This window comes from Pseudophryne corroboree, chromosome 5, assembly GCF_028390025.1.
Source record: "Pseudophryne corroboree isolate aPseCor3 chromosome 5, aPseCor3.hap2, whole genome shotgun sequence".
Taxonomy (NCBI): Eukaryota; Metazoa; Chordata; class Amphibia; order Anura; family Myobatrachidae; genus Pseudophryne; species Pseudophryne corroboree.
Genome location: NC_086448.1, coordinates 634,588,989 through 634,610,493, shown reverse-complemented (window position 1 = coordinate 634,610,493; position 21,505 = coordinate 634,588,989). Strand labels below are relative to the sequence as shown.

General features: G+C 45.4%; 1 protein-coding gene across 2 annotated transcripts in view; it reads right to left on the bottom strand.

Annotated features, from left to right (window-relative positions):
* The window catches only part of LAMA3 (laminin subunit alpha 3), a 477,258-nt gene that overhangs the window by 302,347 nt on the left and 153,406 nt on the right, over positions 1-21,505 (bottom strand). For both annotated transcript variants that reach the window (XM_063923602.1, XM_063923601.1), the window contains exons 16-18: positions 6,908-6,951; positions 4,763-4,862; positions 3,425-3,477 (exon numbers count right to left, since the gene is read on the bottom strand). In XM_063923602.1, the coding sequence (XP_063779672.1) occupies positions 3,425-3,477; positions 4,763-4,862; positions 6,908-6,951 (197 nt within the window). The remainder of the gene's footprint in view (positions 1-3,424; positions 3,478-4,762; positions 4,863-6,907; positions 6,952-21,505) is intronic.

The window sequence follows — 21,505 nt, the reverse complement described above, 5'->3', positions numbered from 1 at the left end:
AAGATATTTATAACAGACGCTGTGTCATAAATATCTTCTTTTTATTATTTAAATCATTATGACAGGGGAGGCACTGCCTCCCCTGCCTCCCCTGACTGCACGTCCCTGCACTACAGGCTGATCCAACTTTGATGTAATGTCCTTAAAAAAAGTCAAAATGAGGTTCAGTAGTGTGTGTGGCCTCCACGTGCCTGCATTACCTCCCTACAACGCCTGGGCATGCTCCTTGTGAGGTGGCGGATGGTCTCCTGAGGGATCTCCTCCCAGACCTGGACTAAAGCATCCGCCAACTCCTGGACAGTCTGTGGTGCAACGTAGCGTTGGTGGATGGAGAGAGACATGATGTCCCAGGTGTGCTCAATTGGATTCAGGTCTGGGGAACGGGCGGGCCAGTCTATAGCATCAATGCCTTCGTCTTGCAGGAACTGCTGACACACTCCAGCCACATGAGGTCTAGCATTGTCTTGCATTAGGAGGAACCCAGGGCCAACCGCACCAGCATATGGTCTCAGAAGGGGTCTGAGGATTTAATCTCAGTACCTAATGGCAGTCAGGCTACCTCTGGCGAGCACATGGAGGGCTGTGTGGCCCCCCAAAGAAATGCCACCCCACACCATTACTAACCCACTGCCAAAGCGGTCATGCTGGAGGATGTTGCAGGCAGCAGAACGTTCTCCTTGGTGTCTCCAGACTCTGTCACGTCTGTCACATGTGCTCAGTGAGAACCTGCTTTCATCTGTGAAGAGCACAGGGCGCCAGTGGCAAATTTGCCAATCTTGGTGTTCTCTGGCAAATGACAAACATCCTGCATGGTGGTGGGCTGTTAGCACAACCCCCACCTGTGGACGTCGGGCCCTCATACCACCCTCATGTTTCTGATCGTTTGAGTAGACACATGAACATTTGTGGCTTGCTGGAGGTCATTTTGCAGGGCTCTGGCAGTGCTCCTCCTGTTCCTCCTTGCACAAAGGCGGAGGTAGCGGTCCTGCTGCTGGGTTGTTGCCCTCCTACGGCCTCCTCCACGTCTCCTGATGTACTGGCCTGTCTCCTGGTAGCGCCTCCATGCTCTGGATACTACGCTGACAGACACAGCAAACCTTCTTGCCACAGCTCACATTGATGTGCCATCCTGGATGAGCTGCACTACCTGAGCCACTTGTGTGGGTTGTAGACTCCGTCTCATGCTACCACTAGAGTGAAAGCACCGCCAGCTTTCAAAAGTGACCAAAACATCAGCCAGAAAGCATAGGAGCTGAGAAGTGGCCTGTAGAACAACTCCTTGCTAATTGCCTATAATTTCCACCTGTTGTCTATTCCATTTGCACAACAGCATGTGAAATTGATTGTCAATCAGTGTTGCTTCCTAAGTGGACAGTTTGATTTAACAGAAGTGTGACTGACTTGGAGTTACATTGTGTTGTTTAAGTGTTCCCTTTATTTTTCTGAGAAGTGTATATATATATATATATATATATATATATGTCAGAAGATACCGATACCCAACCTTTTCTGAGGCATCCGCAAAATACACCATGGTTAATCCGTATCCCTTGCCATTTCTACAAACAAGAATTTATGTACGACATGTCCTTACACATTTCATGGAAGGAGATTGGAACAACTCGCTGGACAGCCTCTTGTCACACCCAATACTTAATCATAAAGCCATATCTATACACTACACATTCCTAAGGACAATAATGGATCATCCTACAATAACAGGCGGCATGTCTAAATGGCTGACCCACTTCCCTAGACTAACTAGAAAAATCCCTACTTTATTCATGAAAGGTTTTGTCGGCAAGTATGTACACAGAATTGTTTTTAAATATGTATCATAATACTTATTTATCCCCACTGCGGCGTTTCCAAATGGGATCATCAGAGACCCATTCGTTCCCAAAATGCCATCAGAGTGAGACAGATACATATCACTGCTTATGGGCGTGTCCCATTATACAGTACTTTTGGCATCACATGAGTGTAATAAACTGCTGGTAGCCCTTAGCGCGGCGGGGGTAAAAACGATACTTCAAGATTGGATAGATAACACACCTCCATAAATACCATTATTTTTTACTAAATTACATCACCTGTTTCGGATGGATTGGGTGGAGGCAATTGTGGATAAGGGTAAACAAGTGGATCGTTTTTTCACATTATGGGATTCATATATATCTAGTCTCCCCCTTACCACACGACAACAAATTAACCACAGTCTGAGGAACACCACGTGGTACTTAACTAGGTTGGCAGCACAAGAGCCACCTGTATCTTTGGTTTGAGAGCTGGGAGAAACATTGGCAGCTCCCTCCAAGGCTATTGCATTAAACGAAAAGAAATAGAGGAATGTTACAAATGGACGTATACTATGTTTTACTAAATGTATCTTTATTATAATACTAAAAGAATTTGCTATGCACTGTTCAGATATGGTCTCTTTATTCACAAATGTAATTATGACCAAAGTGCTTTCATATGTACAATCCATGATGTCTCAATAAATGTTAAAAAAAAAAAAAGAAAGAAAAGAAAATACTGATACCCACATGGAGCTAAATCCTTTTATTAATGTTCCACATGTTGTATCAAAATGACCCTAAACTAGGGCCATGCTAAGTGAAATATAAATGTAAAAGTAGAGATAGAATAACGTGATAGAAAAACAAATCAAATTGTTTGTGTAAAGAAAAGAGAAAATATATTAAAAACAAACCGTGTGTCATCTCTTATTCTCATTCATTACTTATTGAACTCTTTATTGAGTTTATGTATTCCTTAGCTCTGATCGTTTATGTGTTATTTAAATAATGATAATACCTTCAACAGCCTCTATCACTGTACTTTTTGCCGTGTTATCCCCACTTTTATACAGTTATGATGTGTTCTTCATGGGGTGTCATGTAAGATGAAAGCCTGTTATGTTCTCTCCACTCTGGGTCTAATGTTTCTGTATATTCTACCCATAGATATCTAATAATGCTATCATGCTCCCATAAAGTCATAAAGTATACAAAATGTACAGTGTTGAAGACAATCAGCTAATACTATTCAGAGCTGAGGAATATAGATTCTAAGTGCGGACGGCACACGGCAACACCGATGCGCATTTCACCTTATACTATAACCCTGAGAAAGCTTTAGTATCCAGTCACCTATAGCCAGTATTGTGGAGGATCCTAAGAGCCTTACGATTCCCTAATGGGCATAAACCTAATTAATATAGGTAGATCAATTTTGGAATACTTTTATATTTTTATTTGGTTTCTTAATTTTTTATGAAATTTTTTTTTTTGTTCCTGGGTTTTTTGCCGCAGTCTTTTCGCAATTCAATTTTTCAATAATTTTTTTTCAAAATTAGTAATCCAAAACCATGAAATTCAATTTACATTTAATTTCACAGTGCCTATGTTTCATGCATTACCTGATGACATTCGCCTATTCCACTTATTGTTCCATCTACATCACAAGAACAATCTGCAAACAAAAAAGATTAAAGTGAGTGTATATGTAACAAAGCTGATATAAAGTACTTTTGGTGATTTAGATCAGATCTGTGTAATACCAATGACATTATACATGTAGGGGGTAATTCCAAGTTGATCGCAGCAGAAAACTTTTTAGCAGTTGGGCAAAACCATGCGCACTGCAGGGGTAACAGATATAACATTTGCAGAGAGAGTTAGATTTGGGTGTGGTGTGTTCAATCTGCAATTTAAATTGCAGTGTAAAAATAAAGCAGCCAGTATTTACCCTGCACAGAAACAAAATAACCCACCCAAATCTAACTCTCTCTGCAAATGTTATATCTGCCCCCCTGCAGTGCACATGGTTTTGCCCAATTGCTAACAAACTTTCTGCTGCGATCAACTCAGAATTACCCCCCTAGTACACTAAAAAAATAAGTCAAATATGAATCAAATATTCTTCCAATAAACTATTGCGTCAGTAAGGTGAGGAAGAGGAATCTTATCTGGTCAGAAGACTCAAAAGTGGCAGAATTTTTAAGTTCCTGAGAGCCACGGGCCTTCTTTTTTACGGTAAGATGCTCTAAACTTCTTTATTATGATTAAAAGTAAATGCCCCATTGTATTGGGCCAATGTGGATTGTTTTTATATGCATTTTAACAATTTATATGTAAGTGTATATTTTATTATAACTTTGGTAAATAATGACAGTACTACATAAGGCAAGTCTTATTTCTTTAGTACATGATCAACAATGATGGATGATTTCTTATCAATTGGAAAGAAGAGGAAGTGACTGATGTATTAAAAACTCATAAATCATCTACGTCTACTAAATTTATATCGACCTACCGTACGACTTCAGTGTGGTGAAGCAAACAACACTTTATCTATTAATTTATTAGATACTATTTGGGGTGCTTCACTGTTTGGGTAACAGTACTACTCTATGTTGAATTTTATTATTTATTTTTTATATGTAACTTGAAAAAGTGGATATTCAGAAAATAGATTTACTACACAGTGCTGAATGTAAATGTCAACATTAATTATTAGTCAATCACAAGTACTTCGCTAGTGCTGGAGAATGTAATAACCATCAATTTGTATCTGCTCATACGACGCACAAATATGGCTTCCTGTGGAGCATATGCTCCCTTGTCCTACTATTGGCGTGAACATGCCCTTACTGTACTCTGTCTAAGATGTCTTTTTCCAATATAATATTTAGTATTTTTATCTAGAACAGGATAATATCTGAGATTTGGAGACTGTCCCTTGAGCACAGACTTACCAGTGCACCCTTGTGGGTTGTCAATAGCTAAATTCCAGTACAATGGTTTGCAGTGAGCACAGGTTACACCCTCCACTCTTGGCAGGCATTCACATTGGCCCTAATGATAAAATAAGAAATTAGTGCATTTATCACAGCAAAATATTTTATGGTGAGCATATCAGCCCCAAATAAAACTAAACCCTGAAAACCATCAAATACACGTGTGCTTAACTTATTTTGTGTGTGTAATAAAACGTTTAGGAAGAACACGCAGTATCTGGCTTTATCCTCTAGTCTAGGAATAGTTTCAAGGACCATTTTTCTTATTGTACTAGTAGAATGCTGCTAAATTTGCAAACTTAGTTCTAAAAGTAATTATTTCTGAAACAAATGTCTAGCAATACATACAGTAGCTTGCAAAAGTATGTAACCCGCTAAAAGGTGAACAGATAAATCTGTATTATAAGTATTTTTATTGCAAACAAATAGGTTCTTAACGTACATTTTAAAACTCAAAATTCAATATTTGTCTACAAATGGTTGTTTTTTTTTTTTGTTTTTTTACAAAAAACAAAAACTGAAAAGTGCTGCTCGTGTAATTATTCAACACCATCCAGTCTGGATGCAGTTAATATCCCGGCACTTAGGATCCTGACGGTCAGAATGCAGACAGCAGCATCCCAGAATTATGACGGCAGTACTGTGGTTAGGGTTAGGGAGTATGGGGAGGATTAGGGCTAGGCTGCGGGAGGGGTGTATTAGGATTCTCACTGTTGGGATCCTGTACGTCGGCATATTGATACAAATCCATCTAACCTAACATTTGGTATGTATTATAATTAGTAGAACCACCTTTTGCTGCAATAACAGCTTTAAGTATGTTGTGGTAACTTTGCACCAGGTTAGCAACTGTTTGGGAGTGTTTTTTTGTCCATTCTTTCTTACAGATTTGCTCCAGCTTTCTCAGGTTGGTTGGATGACCCTTGTCAACTGCAATTTTCAAATAGTGGCACAGATTCTCAATAGAACTGACCTCTGGACTTTTATTTGGCCATTGTAGGACATTCACATTTTTGTTGTTCAACCACCCCAGTGTTGCTTTGGCCTTGTGCTTGGTATAATTTCTCCCAAACCTTAGTTTTCTAGCAGACTGGAGCAGATGGTATTGGACTATCTAACGTATTTGGGCTGGGGATGGAATCACGGAGGCCAGGATCCCAGAGGTCAGAATACCAACACCGGGATCCCGGCCACCAGAATGGCGTCAGCGGAGCGGTATCTCACTGTGCTCGCCACAGATTCTATTTCCACTCTATGGGTGTTATGGACACTCATGATTGGGAATAGCCCTGGCGCAGCTGTCCCGGCGCAGCTGTCCCAGCGCAGGATTATAATCCTCCCTCGGGTGGTGGCGTGGACCCCCAAAGGAGTGGGGATTCTGGGCTGACCGCCGGTATTTCACCGGGTGTCAGGATTCCGGCATCAGTATCCTGAGCAGCAGAATCCTGGCAGCTGGCAACTTGAATACCTCCCTGTGTCCCACCTGGCCTCCATCTTGGGCTTCCCATAGCTCTTTTTATCTTGTTGGAGAGGATCCTGAACACGCATCACCTAACCCAGTGTTTAACTCCTAACAGTTTGAATACTGGTTACTTAATTAAAACCTCAGTCATTTTGATTTAACCATCTGTGCTCAAGACTGAATATCCTTGAAACCTAGACAGCAAGGTAGTTTTGTGGACTGAGTTTAGGGGTACATTTACTAAGCAGTGATAAGAGCGGAGAAGTGAGCCAGTGGAGAAGTTGCCCATGGCAACCAATCAGCACTGAAGTAACATCTATAATTTGCATACTATGAAATGATACAGAGCTGCTGATTGGTTGATGGGGAAATATCTCCACTGGCTCACTTCTCCGCTCTTATCTCTGCTTAGTAAATGTACCCCTAAGACACACTGATTATCCTGACTAGCAATTTATTAACATTGCAGTTTTTATATATTTTGATATGATAAATTCTTATTCATGTTGTAGTTTACAAATGCTAAAACAGCTGCACAATATATACAGCATCAGCAAGCATGCAATAAATAGAATTTAGCACGTATGCCTTACAAGCAAACTGAAAGGGATTTCACTGTGAGAAAGTTAAATGCAACTTACTGCTTGAGAATCTATGGTCCCCACAGGGTCACATTCACCACTATCTAGAATACATAATAAAACAAAATCAAAGTAAACAATAAAACAATATAATATGTTAAAGACTGTATGATACTGTTTACTTATGTGCATCAGATTTGATGTAACTGATGTTCTCTTTACCAATGTTGTTAAAACAGCCCCTTCAATGTAAGAAATAGACTAGCACCAATCAACCAGATGATCGGTATCAGAGGCGAATACTAAGTCGCAGGCAAATGTGCAAGCATCAGCGTCAACTGGCGATTGCCCCTCTGCGAGCTTATGCAAATGGTACTATAAGCTTCTCCCCTTGTGTACATGCGGGCAGCTGAATGTGCAAGGACTGATATGCCCACTTTTATCATTCGTGCACACTGTAATTCAGATTGATGCATCCTTATACGTCACCATTGGTCACATCATCAAATCTTGTACCAGCCCTGTGGCAGGTGCAGTTTCTCTGCGTTCATTTCTAGCCACCTCCCAGTCACCATTCAGGAACACCCATCACTTTCCTGCCACCTTTCTGATGCCGTCTGAATCAATTGTAACAGCATCTCTGTGCGTACACTCTGTGTAACCCATGCACCATAGGGGTTTTCAGATATTTTTGCATATGCGCAGTAGTAAATCACGTCCTGCTCCCTTTCTCTGAAAGGTTTTACCTCTCCCCCTCATACTCTTTATCTCTCTACAAAGCTTCAAACTGATTCTCAAGACACACTGCATCAACAAACCCAGCCGTCACTCATCCTAACCCTCCACGCTCACTGTCTACTCCATCTGTGTCACCACTGTCTGTCTGCCCCTCCCCTTTAGAATGTAAGCTCTTCCCTCATGTGCTTTTCCGTCTCTTACTTCGACGGCACCAAATCCCGTGGTTTTCTGCCACCCCGATACTTATTTTAGTGCCATTTTTGATGCAGCTATGTTTTATACCCTGTACTTGTCTTCAACTGTAAGTCACTGTTTTCCTGTTTTGCGTATTAGTTTATGTACTCTGTAATTGGGTGCTGCAGATCCCTTGTGGCACAATATAAAGGATGATAATAATAATAATAATAATAATAAAAAATAAGTGCTGAACTACATAAACATCAGCATTGCTGTAACTCTTAGGGCGGTATTCAATTGTTTGAAAAGTCAGTTGGGTGTCTGTTCTTTCCTATCTAATAGACAGGAAAAAACAGACACCCAACCGACTTTTCAAACATTTGAATTCCCCCCTTAGTGTCAGTAACTCAAAGGATAAGTAAGCAGCCAACAGACTGTCTATAATTGAGCCTGTGAGCAATTGACCCCTTTAAAGTACAAAGTTCAGGATTACAATATGAGGGTCATTCAGACACGGGCACTTATGCGGCCAGCAGCGCAGTTTTCCGCCATTAGCTGCGCGGACACACACAGTGTGGTTGTATCCCAGATGGATGCCACTGCAATGTGATTGACAGTGGCGGTCAATTTCGGGGGGCGACGCGGTGTTGGGGAGAGGGCAGTGCGGACCGTTTTCGGGGTGGCTGCATGACATCACAAGCAAGTCGCTCCGTTTAAAAAAAAAGTCCACTCACCAGCTGACAGCGCAGCCAGGGGTCAACCTTAGGTCCGCTGCATTCGCAATTAGATTGCGGATGCATCGGGAGGTGCCCTCACACATGCTGGGTGGCCTTGCCCTGTGCTGAACATTACACCATCTTAGAACACAATGCTTTCCTGGCCACAACATTCTACACTGCTTTCCAGAGATAAATACTCTAGAATCAAGAAGTAAAACATCAGCAACCTATGATACTGGTGATTTAAGGAGAAGAAAAACAAAACATTGGCATTCCTTATGCTGGGCACATTATACAATTATCTGGCCGATACTGTGGATATATAGCAGGATCGGCCAGATAATGGTACACAAATTACCAGTCTGTTGGACCTGCCAAACTGTTTGGGAAATATAGGAAAGATCAGATTGTTTGTGAGCTACTAATCGGCCGCATTGGCCTTATGTGCTGCTCTGCGCCAAGCAACCAACGTTTCCCCTGTTCTTCACAGGGGAGGAACACAGATATCAGAGAAGTACACTGTGATAGCTACTGGTTTCAGGCTGTCAGAATGAAACGGATGCAGTCAATATACTGGATGTCCAGATCCCGGGGTTCAGGAGACCGACCCTGGAATCCCGACAGCTGGTCAAGCACTGACACCCGGAATCCCATCCCGGTATACGCAGGGTATTCCCACTCGGTTGGTGGGTCCACACCACCAACCGAGTGGGAAAAGAACCCGTGGCAAGCGAGGCGAGCCACCGGGCCTGATGCAAGGCGAGCACAGCGAGCCCGTAGTGGGACTCGCGGACAGGATTCCGGCAGATGGGATGCCGCTGTCGGTAAAGTGACAGCTGGCATCCAGTCTGCCGGGATATCATATGTATCCCATCAGATAAAGTGACTGTCATTTATCTAATAATGTACTGTATGCCCAGTATTAAACATACTTCAACTAGGGACCATGGGTCACACAAAGGATAGATCACAGTGAAGTTGCAATAACATAACAAATCAACAGAGGACACCAGCACAAGTACCAGCTTGAAAGAAAGTGGATGGTAGGACATGCTGGATCTTCTAGTTCCACAATAACAGAGAGCCACAAATTGCTGGGATCCGGAGTGAAAGTCGACAGTACTAGGTCGACAATGTTTAGGTCGACCACTATTGGTCGACAGTTTCTAGGTCAACAGGGTGTCTAGGTCGACAGGGTCTTTAGGTCGACATGTTCTAGGTCGACAGGTCAAAAGGTCGACATGAGTTTTTCACATTTTTTTTCTTTTTTTGAACCTTGATCCACGTGGACTACCATTGGAACGGTAATCTGTGCCGAGCGAAGCGATAGCGGAGCGAAGGCACCATGCCCGAAGCATGGCGAGCGAAGCGAGCCATGCGAGGGGACGCGGTGCACTAATTGGCGTTCCCGGTCACTCTACGAAGAAAACTACACCAAAATAACATTAAAAACTCATGTCGACCTTTTGACCTGTCGACCTAGAACATGTCGACCTAAAGACCCTGTCGACCTAGTTACTGTCGACCAATAGTGGTCGACCTAGACATTGTCGACCTAGTTACTGTCGACTTTCAATACCACACACCAAATTGCTTGCCAATGGGTTAAAGAAAAACAAAATCCATTCAGCGTGTAAATCTCAAAGCTTTTCACATACCCTCATAGGAAATACCTAATTAAATATCGGAGTATGTTCCAGTAACAGGATATCTGTCAAGTACTATATGTTGTCATCGCTGACAGTACAAATGAATAGTGATGCAGCTGGGCCAATAAACAGGTGGAAAATATCCAGGATATTTCTCAACAATATTAGACAAACCTCAATTGGTTTATTTAACAAAGTAGCCTACCGTAATAGTTTTTACACACTTGTAATAAAAAGTGCTTGATTAACAATCTGGTGAGATCTATCTATAAAACAACTTGCAAGTGTTGACCCAACAGAAGTTCTTTGTCTGTCGGTCGGGTTCCCATGGAAGTGTACCTCAAAGCGGAATAAAATATCACATATTTCTTGTTGATAGTGCTTGGGAAACAAGAACATTTAATTGTTCAGTAGTGAAAATACTGGATGTGATCCCAGATGTCTGAACCACTATAGGAAATATGCCAAAGAAATATTTGTAGAATAAGCTGTACTGGCTGTGGACACAAATTACCCAGAACATAACAGTTATCAGACATCTCTTACATTACTGGGCAAAATGCAAAGCGATATAAAAATACAAAAACTTAAATACAACCAGCACTATAATGTCCTATACAGATGTGTCCTCTTACATCCTTGCTGCAGTCACGCTAAACAGCCCAACAAGTCGTGCAATGCTGTGGTGGGACTCGGTAGCACCGATCACCTTTTTTGTGTTTTTTTTTCTGTGAAAATGCATCTTAGTTGCAAAATAATGCATTAGGACCTACGAGCAGATACTGCTGATTAAAATGATATGCATTATGCCTACATTCTGTGTGTAACTGCCACGTTACAGTGTTTTCCAGGAAAACACAGTAGCATAACATTTTGTATGCAAACACAATCACAGTCACACACAGAATATTGGCATGCTGCATATCATTTTAATCAGTAGAACCTGGCCGTGCGTCATATTATATTACTTTGTGACAAAGATAAGTTTTCGCCAAAAAAAATTGCAAAAAAACACACTCGGCACTACTGAGTCACACGGCACTCACGCATTATGGCCCTCATTCCGAGTTGATCGCTCGCAAGGCGAATTTAGCAGAGTTGCTCACGCTAAGCCTACGCCTACTGGGAGTGTATCTTAGCTTCTTAAAATTGCGACCGATGTATTCGCAATATTGCGATTTCAAACTACTTAGCAGTTTCAGAGTAGCTTCAGACTTACTCGGCATCTGCGATCAGTTCAGTGCTTGTCGTTCCTGGTTTGACGTCATAAACACACCCAGCGTTCGCCCAGACACTCCCCCGTTTCTCCAGCCACTCATGCGTTTTTTCCGGAAACGGTAGCGTTTTTATCCACACGCCCCTAAAACGCAGTGTTTCCGCCCAGTAACACCCATTTCCTGTCAATCACACTACGATCGCTGGAGCGAAGAAAAAGCCGTGAGTAAAAATCCTATCTTCATAGCAAATTTACTTGGCGCAGTCGCAGTGCGGACATTGCGCATGCGCACTAAGCGGAAAATCGCTGCGATGCGATGAAATTTACCGAGCGAACAACTCGGAATGAGGGCCTATGTGTAACGCTACTTGTAGAACACGAAGCAAAGATGTAAGATGACACATCTGTAGGTGCTGGTGAAAAAGTGGTGAACTGAAAAGCCACTAAATATAATTAAGACTATGGGGTATATGCAATTCACGGCGAATCGCGGCAAATTATCGCCGTTTTTTAATTCGACACAATTCGACAGGTGAATTCCGGCAGGTGGCTGCCGGAATTCACCATATTCAATGAAAAACGGATTCGACAGTCCCGCGGGCGAAAAACGGCCGATTTGCCGGATTTTGCCGCGAATTGAAAAAACGGGAAAAACCCGGAAAAAAATGGCGTGGGGTCCCCCCTCCAAAGCATAACCAGCCTCGGGCTCTTCGAGCTGGTCCTGGTTCTAAAAAATAAGAATTTACTTACCGATAATTCTATTTCTCATAGTCCGTAGTGGATGCTGGGGACTCCGAAAGGACCATGGGGAATAGCGGCTCCGCAGGAGACTGGGCACAAAAGTAAAAAGCTTTAGGACTACCTGGTGTGCACTGGCTCCTCCCCCTATGACCCTCCTCCAAGCCTCAGTTAGGATACTGTGCCCGGACGAGCGTACACAATAAGGAAGGATTTTGAATCCCGGGTAAGACTCATACCAGCCACACCAATCACACCGTACAACTTGTGATCTGAACCCAGTTAACAGCATGATAACAGAAGGAGCCTCTGAAAAGATGGCTCACAACAACAATAACCCGATTTTTGTAACAATAACTATGTACAAGTAATGCAGACAATCCGCACTTGGGATGGGCGCCCAGCATCCACTACGGACTATGAGAAATAGAATTATCGGTAAGTAAATTCTTATTTTCTCTAACGTCCTAGTGGATGCTGGGGACTCCGAAAGGACCATGGGGATTATACCAAAGCTCCCAAACGGGCGGGAGAGTGCGGATGACTCTGCAGCACCGAATGAGAGAACTCCAGGTCCTCCTCAGCCAGGGTATCAAATTTGTAGAATTTAGCAAACGTGTTTGCCCCTGACCAAGTAGCTGCTCGGCAAAGTTGTAAAGCCGAGACCCTTCGGGCAGCCGCCCAAGATGAGCCCACTTTCCGTGTGGAATGGGCTTTTACAGATTTTGGCTGTGGCAGGCCTGCCACAGAATGTGCAAGCTGAATTGTACTACAAATCCAACGAGCAATCGTCTGCTTAGAAGCAGGAGCACCCAGCTTGTTGGGTGCATACAGGATAAACAGCGAGTCAGATTTCCTGACTCCAGCCGTCCTGGAAACATATATTTTCAGGGCCCTGACTACGTCCAGCAACTTGGAATCCTCCAAGTCCCTAGTAGCCGCAGGCACTACAATAGGCTGGTTTAAGTGAAATGTTGAAACCACCTTAGGGAGAAATTGAGGACGAGTCCTCAATTCTGCCCTATCCGTATGAAAAATTAGGTAAGGGCTTTTATAGGATAAAGCCGCCAATTCTGATACACGCCTGGCTGAAGCCAGGGCTAACAGCATTACCACTTTCCATGTGAGATATTTTAAGTCCACAGTGGTGAGTGGTTCAACCCAATGTGATTTTAGGAATCCCAAGACTACATTGAGATCCCAAGGTGCCACTGGAGGCACAAAAGGAGGCTGTATATGCAGTACCCCCTTGACAAACGTCTGAACTTCAGGAACTGAAGCTAGTTCTTTTTGGAAGAATATCGACAGGGCCGAAATTTGAACCTTAATGGACCCTAATTTTAGGCCCATAGACAGTCCTGTTTGCAGGAAATGCAGGAAACGACCCAGTTGAAATTCCTCTGTAGGGGCCTTCCTGGCCTCACACCACGCAACATATTTACGCCAAATACGGTGATAATGTTGCACAGTTACATCCTTCCTGGCTTTGATCAGGGTAGGGATGACTTCATCCGGAATGCCTTTTTCCTTCAGGATCCGGCGTTCAACCGCCATGCCGTCAAACGCAGCCGCGGTAAGTCTTGGAACAGACATGGTCCCTGCTGGAGCAGGTCCTTTCTTAGAGGTAGAGGCCACGGGTCTTCCGTGAGCATCTCTTGAATTTCCGGGTACCAAGTCCTTCTTGGCCAATCCGGAGCCACGAGTATAGTCTTTACTCCTCTCCTTCTTATGATTCTCAGTACTTTTGGTATGAGAGGAAGAGGAGGGAACACATACACTGACTGGTACACCCACGGTGTTACCAGAGCGTCCACAGCTATTGCCTGAGGGTCCCTTGACCTGGCGCAATATCTGTCCAGTTTCTTGTTGAGGCGGGACGCCATCATGTCCACCTTTGGTTTTTCCCAACGGTTCACAATCATGTGGAAGACTTCTGGGTGAAGTCCCCACTCCCCCGGGTGAAGATCGTGTCTGCTGAGGAAGTCTGCTTCCCAGTTGTCCACTCCCGGAATGAACACTGCTGACAGTGCTATCACATGATTTTCCGCCCAGCGAAGAATCCTTGCCACTTCCGTCATTGCCCTCCTGCTTCTTGTGCCGCCCTGTCTGTTTACGTGGGCGACTGCAGTGATGTTGTCCGACTGGATCAACACCGGCTGACCCTGAAGCAGAGGTCTTGCCTGACTTAGGGCATTGTAAATGGCCCTTAGTTCCAGGATATTTATGTGAAGTGACGTTTCCATGCTTGACCACAAGCCCTGGAAATTTCTTCCCTGTGTGACTGCTCCCCAGCCTCTCAGGCTGGCATCCGTGGTCACTAGGACCCAATCCTGAATGCCGAATCTGCGGCCCTCTAGGAGATGAGCACTCTGTAACCACCACAGGAGAGACACCCTTGTCCTTGGAGACAGGGTTATCCGCTGATGCATTTGAAGATGCGATCCGGACCATTTGTCCAGCAGATCCCACTGAAAAGTTCTTGCGTGGAATCTGCCGAATGGAATCGCTTCGTAAGAAGCCACCATCTTTCCCAGGACCCTTGTGCATTGATGTACTGACACTTGGCCTGGTCTTAGGTGGTTCCTGACTAGGTCGGATAACTCCCTGGCTTTCTCTTCCGGGAGAAACACCTTTTTCTGTACTGTGTCCAGAATCATTCCTAGGAACAGCAGACGTGTCGTCGGAATCAGCTGCGATTTTGGAATATTTAGAATCCATCCGTGCTGTCGTAGTACTACTTGAGATAGTGCTACTCCGACCTCTAACTGTTCTCTGGACCTTGCCCTTATCAGGAGATCGTCCAAGTAAGGGATAATTAAGACGCCTTTTCTTCGAAGAAGAATCATCATTTCGGCCATTACCTTGGTAAAGACCCGGGGTGCCGTGGACAATCCAAACGGCAGCGTCTGAAACTGATAGTGACAGTTCTGTACCACAAACCTGAGGTACCCTTGGTGAGAAGGGCAAATTGGGACATGGAGGTAAGCATCCTTGATGTCCAGAGACACCATATAGTCCCCTTCTTCCAGGTTCGCTATCACTGCTCTGAGTGACTCCATCTTGAACTTGAACCTTTTTATGTAAGTGTTCAAGGATTTCAGATTTAAAATGGGTCTCACCGAGCCGTCCGGCTTCGGTACCACAAACAGCGTGGAATAATACCCCTTTCCCTGTTGTAGGAGGGGTACCTTGATTATCACTTGCTGGGAATACAGCTTGTGAATGGCTTCCAATACCGCCTCCCTGTCGGGGGGAGACGTTGGTAAAGCAGACTTCAGGAACCGGCGAGGGGGAGACGTCTCGAATTCCAATTTGTACCCCTGAGATACTACCTGCAGGATCCAGGGGTCCACTTGCGAGTGAGCCCACTGCGCGCTGAATTTCTTGAGACGGGCCCCCACCGTGCCTGAGTCCGCTTGTAAGGCCCCAGCGTCATGCTGAGGACTTGGCAGAAGCGGGGGAGGGCTTCTGTTCGTGGGAAGAGGCTGTCTGCTGCAGTCTTTTTCCCCTTCCTCTGCCCCGGGGCAGATATGAGTGGCCTTTTGCCCGCTTGCCCTTATGGGGACGAAAGGACTGAGCCTGAAAAGACGGTATCTTTTTCTGCTGCGAGGTGACTTGGGGTAAAAAGGTGGATTTCCCAGCCGTTGCCGTGGCCACCAGGTCCGATAGACCGACCCCAAATAACTCCTCCCCTTTATACGGCAATACTTCCATATGCCGTTTGGAATCCGCATCCCCTGACCACTGTCGCGTCCATAATCCTCTTCTGGCAGAAATGGACATCGCACTTACTCTTGATGCCAGAGTGCAAATATCTCTCTGTGCATCTCGCATATATAGAAATGCATCCTTTAAATGCTCTATAGTCAATAATATATTGTCCCTGTCCAGGGTATCAATATTTTCAGTCAGGGAATCCGACCAAGCCACCCCAGCACTGCACATCCAGGCTGAGGCGATTGCTGGTCGCAGTATAATACCAGTATGTGTGTATATACTTTTTAGGATATTTTCCAGCTTCCTATCAGCTGGTTCCTTGAGGGCGGCCGTATCAGGAGACGGTAACGCCACTTGTTTTGATAAGCGTGTGAGCGCCTTATCTACCCTAGGGGGTGTTTCCCAACGCGCCCTAACCTCTGGCGGGAAAGGGTATAATGCCAATAATTTTTTAGAAATTAGCAGTTTTTTATCGGGGGAAACCCACGCTTCATCACACACCTCATTTAATTCATCTGATTCAGGAAAAACTACGGGTAGTTTTTTCACACCCCACATAATACCCTTTTTTGTGGTACTTGTAGTATCAGAAATGTTCAAAACCTCCTTCATTGCCGTGATCATGTAACGTGTGGCCCTACTGGAAAATACGTTTGTTTCCTCACCGTCGACACTGGAGTCAGTGTCCGTGTCTGTGTCTGTATCGACCTGAGGTAACGGGCGCTTTAGAGCCCCTGACGGTGTTTGAGACGCCTGTACAGGTATTAACTGATTTGCCGGCTGTCTCATGTCGTCAACAGTCTTTTGTAAAGTGCTGACACTATCACGTAATTCTTTCCATAAGACCATCCAGTCAGGTGTAGACTCCCTAGGGGGTGACATCACTAACACAGGCAATTGCTCCGCCTCCACACCATTTTCCTCCTCATACATGTCGACACAACGTACCGACACACAGCACACACACAGGGAATGCTCTGATAGAGGACAGGACCCCACTAGCCCTTTGGGGAGACAGAGGGAGAGTTTGCCAGCACACACCAGAGCGCTATATATACAGGGATAACCTTATATAAGTGTTTTTCCCTAATATAGCTGCTGTATATATTTATATGCCAATTTAGTGCCCCCCTCTCTTGTTTTACCGTTTCTGTAGTGCAGGACTGCAGGGGAGAGTCAGGGAGCCTTCCTCCAACGGAGCTGTGAGGAAAAAATGGCGCCAGTGTGCTGAGGAGATAGGCTCCGCCCCCTTCTCGGCGGCCTTTCTCCCGCTTTTTTATGGAAAAATTGGCAGGGGTTAAATGCATCCATATAGCCCAGGAGCTATATGTGATGTATTTTTTGCCAAAAAAAGGTGTTTTATTGCGTCTCAGGGCGCCCCCCCCAGCGCCCTGCACTCTCAGTGACCGGAGTGTGAAGTGTGCTGAGAGCAATGGCGCACAGCTGCGGTGCTGTGCGCTACCTTATTGAAGACAGGACGTCTTCTGCCGCCGATTTTCCGGACCTCTTCAGTCTTCTGGCTCTGTAAGGGGGCCGGCGGCGCGGCTCTGGGACCCATCCATGGCTGGGCCTGTGATCGTCCCTCTGGAGCTAATGTCCAGTAGCCTAAGAAGCCCAATCCACTCTGCACGCAGGTGAGTTCGCTTCTTCTCCCCTTAGTCCCTCGGTGCAGTGAGCCTGTTGCCAGCAGGTCTCACTGAAAATAAAAAACCTACTTTAAACTTTTACACTAAGCAGCTCAGGAGAGCCCCTTAGCCTGCACCCGTCTCGTTCGGGCACAAAAATCTAACTGAGGCTTGAAGGAGGGTCATAGGGGGAGGAGCCAGTGCACACCAGGTAGTCCTAAAGCTTTTTACTTTTGTGCCCAGTCTCCTGCGGAGCCGCTATTCCCCATGGTCCTTTCGGAGTCCCCAGCATCCACTAGGACGTTAGAGAAATGCGGGGTAAAAATTGACAGGGGATCCCCCGTATTTTTAAAGCCAGCACCGGGCTCTGCACCTGATGCTGGTGCAAAAAATACGGGGGACAAAAAGAGTAGGGGTCCCCCGTATTTTATACACCAGCATCGGGCTCCACTAGCTGGACAGATAATGCCACAGCCGGAGGTCACTTTTATACAGCGCCCTGCGGCCGTGGCATTAAATATCCAACTAGTCACCCCTGGCCGGGGTACCCTGGGGGAGTGGGGACCCCTTCAATCAAGGGGTCCCCCCCCCCAGCCGCCCAAGGGCCAGGGGTGAAGCCCGAGGCTGTCCCCCCATCCAATGGGCTGCGGATGGGAGGCTGATAGCCTTGTGAAAAATGTCAGAATATTGTTTTTTCCAGTAGTACTACAAGTCCCAGCAAGCCTCCCCCGCAAGCTGGTACTTGGAGAACCACAAGTACCAGCATGCGGGAGAAAAAACGGGCCCGCTGGTACCTGTAGTACTACTGGAACAAAAATACCCAAATAAAAACAGGAGACCGACACCGTGACAAGTACAACTTTATTACACACTGCCGACACACACATACTTACCTATGTTGAAACGCCGACTGCCACAGTCTCCGACGATCCGAGGTACCTGTGAAAAAAATTAGACTCACCTCAATCCAGTGTCCGGGAGATAATCCACGTACTTGTTAAAAAAAAAACACGAACACCCGTACCAGCGGACTGAAAGGGGTCCCATGTTTACATATCAGACCCCTTCCCCCGAATGCCGGGACACCACGTGACTCCTGTCACTGAGGTCCCTTCAGCCAATCAGGAAGCGCTACTTCCGTGGCGCTCACCTGATTGGCTGTGCGCGTGTGACCTCAGACAGCGCATCGCAAAGCCTCTCCCATTACTTTCAATGGTGGGAACTTTGCCGTCAGCGGTGGGGTTACCCGCGGTCAGCCGCTGACCGGCGGGTGACCCCATCGCTAGCCGCAAAGTTCCCACCATTGAATATAATGGAGAGGCTTTGCGATGCGCTGTCAGCTCAGACGCGCACAGAGCCAATCAGCAGAGTGCAAGGACGTTGCGCTCGCTGATTGGCTTACGAGACCTTTCAGTGACAGCTGTCACGAGGGGGTCTCTCTGCATTCGTGGAAAGGTGTCCCATGTGTCAACATGGGACCCCTTTCAGTCCGTGTGGTACGGGTGTCCGGTTTGTTTTTTTGACAAGTTCGTGGATTTACCTCTGGACCATGGATGAGGTGAGTGTATTTATCTTTTCTTTTCAGGTACCCCTGGATTCTACTTGGAGAAGAGGACCGATGTCGGCGTGTGAACATAGGTAAGTATGTGTGTCGACGTATGAAATAAAGTTTTACTTTCACGGTGTCGGTCTCCTGTTTTTATTTGGGTATTTTTTTCCCAGTAGAACTACAGGTACCAGCGGGCCCGTTTTTCTCCCGCATGCTGGTACTTATGGTTCTCCAAGTACCAGCTTGCGGGGGAGGCTTGCTGGGACTTGTAGTACTACTGGAAAAAACAATATTCTGACATTTTTCACAAGGCTATCAGCCTCCCATCCGCAGCCCATTGGATGGGGGGGACAGCCTCGGGCTTCACCCCTGGCCCTTGGGTGGCTGGGGGGGGGGACCCCTTAATTGAAGGGGTCCCCACTCCCCCAGGGTACCCCGGCCAGGGGTGACTAGTTGGATATTTAATGCCACGGCCGCAGGGCGCTGTATAAAAGTGACCCCCGGCTGTGGCATTATCTGTCCAGCTAGTGGAGCCCGATGCTGGTGTATAAAATACGGGGGACCCCTACTCTTTTTGTCCCCCGTATTTTTTGCACCAGCATCAGGCGCAGAGCCCGGTGCTGGTTTTAAAAATACGGGGGAACCCCTGTCAATTTTTCCCCCGCATTTTTAGAACCAGCTTGAAGAGCCCGAGGCTGGTTATGCTTTGGAGGGGGGACCCCACGCCATTTTTTTCAGGGATTTTACCATTCCATCCAAAAAAACAAAAAATATTATTTTTAAAAATATATAAATAATACTTGTGCCTCCAAAAAAGACAAACCAAGTACCTAATCCCTTCTAATATAAATAGATATGATATTACCAAGAAAAAAAAACACAAAAAAACATGTTTTAAATTTTTTTTATTAGTTTCACCCTCCAAAGTGTGTCGGATTGAAAATGACAAATTTACTGTCTAAAAGCACTGTTGTCGAATTTCCAAACTTCCATTGAATAGGCTTTGGTCGAATTGCAGCATGTGTATCATTGCAAAAAAGTCGAATTTGTCAAAAGTCGAATTTCAAAAAGTCGAATTTTGAAAGTCCGTTTTTTTTGTCGGAAAGTACTGAATTGCATTGTCGAATTTTTTTTTTTGGCGAAAAATTCCCGAAATTCGACAATTTCGGGAATTCGACCGCAATTGCATATACCCCTATATGTGCTATGGTGAAAACGGTGTCCGTTTGGATGGTCGACCATGTTATGGTCGACAGTCATTAGGTCGACCACTATTGGTCGACACTGATGTAGTCGACATGGACACATGGTTGAAGCACGACAGGTCGACATCTGAAAAGGTCGACATGGCAATTTTTATAAAAAAAATAAGATTTTACTTACCGATAAATCTATTTCTCGGAGTCCGTAGTGGATGCTGGGGTTCCTGAAAGGACCATGGGGAATAGCGGCTCCGCAGGAGACAGGGCACAAAAAGTAAAGCTTTTCCGATCAGGTGGTGTGCACTGGCTCCTCCCCCTATGACCCTCCTCCAGACTCCAGTTAGGTACTGTGCCCGGACGAGCGTACACAATAAGGGAGGATTTTGAATCCCGGGTAAGACTCATACCAGCCACACCAATCACACCGTACAACTTGTGATCTAAACCCAGTTAACAGTATGATAACAGCGGAGCCTCTGAAAGATGGCTTCCTTTAACAATAACCCGAATTAGTTAACAATAACTATGTACAACTTATGCAGATAATCCGCACTTGGGATGGGCGCCCAGCATCCACTACGGACTCCGAGAAATAGATTTATCGGTAAGTAAAATCTTATTTTCTCTATCGTCCTAGTGGATGCTGGGGTTCCTGAAAGGACCATGGGGATTATACCAAAGCTCCCAAACGGGCGGGAGAGTGCGGATGACTCTGCAGCACCGAATGAGAGAACTCCAGGTCCTCCTTAGCCAGAGTATCAAATTTGTAAAATTTTACAAACGTGTTCTCCCCTGACCACGTAGCTGCTCGGCAAAGTTGTAATGCCGAGACCCCTCGGGCAGCCGCCCAAGAGGAGCCCACCTTCCTTGTGGAGTGGGCCTTTACAGATTTAGGCTGTGGCAAGCCTGCCACAGAATGTGCAAGTTGGATTGTGCTACAGATCCAACGAGCAATCGTCTGCTTAGACGCAGGAGCACCCATCTTGTTGGGTGCATACAATATAAACAACGAGTCAGATTTTCTGACTCCAGCTGTCCTTGCAATATATATTTTTAATGCTCTGACAACGTCCAGTACCTTGGAGTCCTCCAAGTCACTTGTAGCCGCAGGCACTACAATAGGCTGGTTCAGATGAAATGCTGACACCACCTTAGGGAGAAAATGCGGACGAGTCCGCAGTTCTGCCCTGTCCGAATGGAAAATCAGATATGGGCTTTTGTAAGATAAAGCTGCCAATTCTGACACTCTCCTGGCAGAAGCCAGGGCTAGAAGCATGGTCACTTTCCATGTGAGATATTTCAAATCCACCTTTTTTAGTGGTTCAAAC